The 3825-nt window shown below is 38.5% G+C and overlaps 1 protein-coding gene across 1 annotated transcript in view; it reads right to left on the minus strand.

The window, feature by feature from the left end:
- The window catches only part of SDCCAG8 (serologically defined colon cancer antigen 8), a gene marked incomplete at its 3' end in the record, with an annotated part of 318486 nt that overhangs the window by 270036 nt on the left and 44625 nt on the right, over window positions 1-3825 (minus strand). The window contains exon 4 of the mRNA XM_006871153.1: window positions 2718-2831. Coding sequence (XP_006871215.1) covers window positions 2718-2831 — 114 coding nt within the window. The remainder of the gene's footprint in view (window positions 1-2717; window positions 2832-3825) is intronic.

Raw genomic sequence — 3825 nt, forward strand, 5'->3', positions numbered from 1 at the left:
TTTGTAGTAATATTGTTCTATTATTATAATTACTTGTTGTACCGTGGAGTGAAGGCCTACATTTTATCCTCTACTATACTGCTGGTGGTATAGATTATACATTTATTCTACTTGTTATTCTGCTGGTAAATTTGATCCACAATATCTTAGGGCAAGATTAATGGGATGATTCCTAGGATATTATTTTAGTTATATTAGTATCTAAGAGCACTATATATTCATAATTATGCCTTCAAGGAACAAACAGAAAATGACATGGTTAAAATCAGGGACATCCTTGTAAAGTCAAGACAATGAAATACCTAAAGGTTCCTAACGCTACCTACTGAACCTGCACCATTATAATAGCTACATATTAAAAATATAATGTTCTCGTTGTTAAGTTCTCTTGAGTTACTTCTAACTCATAATGACCCTACACATAACAAATGAAACACTGCTCAGTTCTATACTATCCTCACAATCACTGCTTTGCTTGAGGCCACTGTTGCAGACACTGCGCCAATTCATTTCATGGGGAATCTTCCTCTTATTTACTATCCTTCTCCTTTACCAGGAGTTCTGGTGTGGCACTTCAGGATAACCAATGATCTGAAAGGTCGCTTCAGCTACAAGGTTGATGATCCAAATTCACCAGCTGCTCCTCGGAAACCCTACACAGGGTCGCTATGAGTGAGAACCAACTTGATGGCACTTAACAATAACATCTACTTTACCAAGCATGATGTTCTACTCCAGCGAATGGTCCCTCCTAATAACATGTCTCAAATATGTGAAATGAAGTCTTACCATACTTACTTTTAAGGAGTGTTCTGGCTATACTTCTTCCAAGACTAATTTGTTTGTTCATGTAGTCCACAGTATATTTAATATTCTTCACTAACACTATAATTCAAACATATCAAGTCTTTTTATGTCTTCCTTATTCATTGTCCAGCTTTCAAATGCACATGAGGAGAGTGAGACTACCATGACTAAGGTGAGGAACATCTTAGTCCTCAAAGCAACATCTTCATTTTTTAACACATTAAAGAAATCTTTTGCAGAAGATTTGCCTAATACAATACAGTGTTTGATTTCTTGACTACTGCTTCCATGGGCATTGATTGAAGATCCAAGTAATATGGAATCCTTGACAATTCAATCTTTTCCCTGTTTACCATGATGTTGCTTATTGGTCTAGTGTTGACGATTTTTGTTTTATTATCTTAAGGTATAATCCATATTGAAGGCTGTTGTCTTTGATTTTCATCAGTTAAGTGCTTATAGTCCTCTTTTCTAGCCATGCCATCTTCATATTGTAGGTTGTTAATGAGTCTTTCATCATTCCTGATACCATGCTTGTCCTCATATAGTCCAGCTTCTTGGACTATTTGCTCAGGATACAGATTTGAAGTTATATGGTGAAATGATACCACCTTAATGCACACCTTTCTGAATTTTAAACCATTCAGTACCCCTTGTGTTGTTCAAATGACAGCTTCTTGTTTTATGCACAGATTTAGTATGAGCACAATGAAAACAGTATCAGTAACTCTTGTAAAAATAGTACACTGTTGGATGATCTACTGGTATTGAGAAAGAGAGGGAGAGAGGGGGGAAAAAGAGAGAGAGAGAAAGAAAGAAAAAGAAAAAACTGTTTCAGCATGTTTTGGGAAGGCAGCAAGACTCCAAAGGCATTAATGACATGGAGTCCTGGTGTGGCACTGTAGGATAAGTACTAGACTGTGAACCACAAGGTTGACAGTTCAAACCCACTATATGCTTCTAGAAACCCTATACAGGGTCACTATGAGTTAAACCAACTAGATGGTACTTAAACAGCATATGGAATCCTGGTGTGGAGCTGTAGGATAAGCACTGGACTGCAAGGTCAGTTTGAACATCAAGGTCGGTGATTCAAACTCACCAACCACTCCTCAGGAAAACTACACAGGGTAGCTTTAAGTCGGAACCAACGTGACAGCACTTAACAACAAACAGCATATAATCGAAGAGTAGAACCTTCCAAAGTTACCATAGGTAACATTTGACCTCTTGATTATTGTCTGTATCTTCTATGAGCTTTTGTAATTATTCAAGGTAAGACACAATACTGACAATAAAACACATTTGTTTCATCAACTTAGAATCTAATTTTTTAAATCAGTTTCAGTAGGTTGACAAGTGTGGAGGAATGATTGGTATCAGTTTCCAAAGCATTTTCCATCTGCTGAAATAAAGCACATAGGGTAGACGGAAAATTCTGAAACCCAAGACTATATTATTAAACAGCTATGGGCTACTGGAAAATTAAATAATCAGACATGGCATGGTCAAGAGTTATTATCCCAAGCTTCGGTAACACAACAGTCTTTTCAATCACATGTGGTCATTACTGTTAGAAGTAGTCATTTCTGACTTGTGATGAGGCAAAGGGGAGCCACTCAACAGGGTTTTCAAAGCTGTGAGCTATTGGAATAGATGGCCAGGTCTTACTTCTTAAGTACCTGTGGGTTAGTGTGAAACATCAACCTTTCAGTTAATAATCGAGTGCTTAACAATTTGGGCCACCAGGAGTCTTTTCAATCATATATGGATGACTCGATGGCGCTTAACAACAACAATAACAAAGTCAATACATTGCTAAAAAAAGGAAAATTAACAATAAAAAACTTGATACAGGAATAATTAATACATAAGTTTCAGCAGATTTAAACACTCGGTGAGAAACTTACCTTGCAGAACTGTACTTCAGCCTCTAAATGATGAATGTACTGAGACTGGTCATTAATGATAGGGACAAGATTTTGCAAAGTAGGCATATTGTTTTCTTCATCTGCTAATGAACTCTAAAGAAGAAAGGACAAATAAAATATGTTCAGATTTAGCAAAGAATCATTATAAACTCTCCAATCTCAATTTATCATTGCTGTGATGTGTATGAGGGTAAACAATAAAATATTGCTACTAAGCCTGAACCACATCCAGATATCCAGAGATGGGAAATTTCCACTTGAAAGGACGAGCAGACCAGCCTGGAACGACTAGAAGAACAGAAGATATTTCTTGAAAGAAAGACCTATGGGAAAAATACAAAACAATAGAGGCAGATGGACTGTTACTACAAGAACTAACAAGTTGCTTGCCCAGGAAACATCAAGGCAAGTGGTCCGGTCCCCTCAGTGCAAACCCCCTTCCAAGAATAAGACTCAATGGGAATACACGCTCTGATTGGTGACCACGCTCGACACCGATAAGGGGACGTGAGAGAAAAACAGCAATGAAATGGCAGCTAAGCCCTACAATGTGGAGAGTGAAGCATTCAGCTGATAAAAAGAGAGGGCATATGCACAAGAACACCACACTTGCAGATAATACCCACTTGACCTGGCTTCAATGACTGGATGACCAGAGGTCAACCAGAAGAAGAAAGAAGAGGGAAAAAAAGAGTACTCTGATACAATTAGATGAACTTGACCTACACCTATGGAAGCAGTAGCTCAAAAGAGGGAACAAATTCTTACAGCAAGAATCATTCCCACCCCCTCCACACACAGAGTAGACAAGGATGGGCAACTTGGACATTGGCTACCCAAAATAGGGGGGTGGGGGGCTACAAAGGGAAGAAGTGACTGGTTTACAAGCTTTCAAGCGGGAACCTAGAACCAGGGGGCCTGGAGGAAGGCAGAATCTCCAGGGAGTAGTATCCAATCTGCATAGGCGGAGCTGATGAAATGAAATGCAGATGTATTGTGATACAACAGTGAATAATTGTTATCAGGACTGATTGTGAAGGTTGGAAATGTAAAGGTAGATGTTTTATAGCAAGGAAGGGAGGGAATA

Source organism: Chrysochloris asiatica, unplaced genomic scaffold (genome assembly GCF_000296735.1).
Source record: "Chrysochloris asiatica unplaced genomic scaffold, ChrAsi1.0 scaffold00161, whole genome shotgun sequence".
Taxonomy (NCBI): Eukaryota; Metazoa; Chordata; class Mammalia; order Afrosoricida; family Chrysochloridae; genus Chrysochloris; species Chrysochloris asiatica.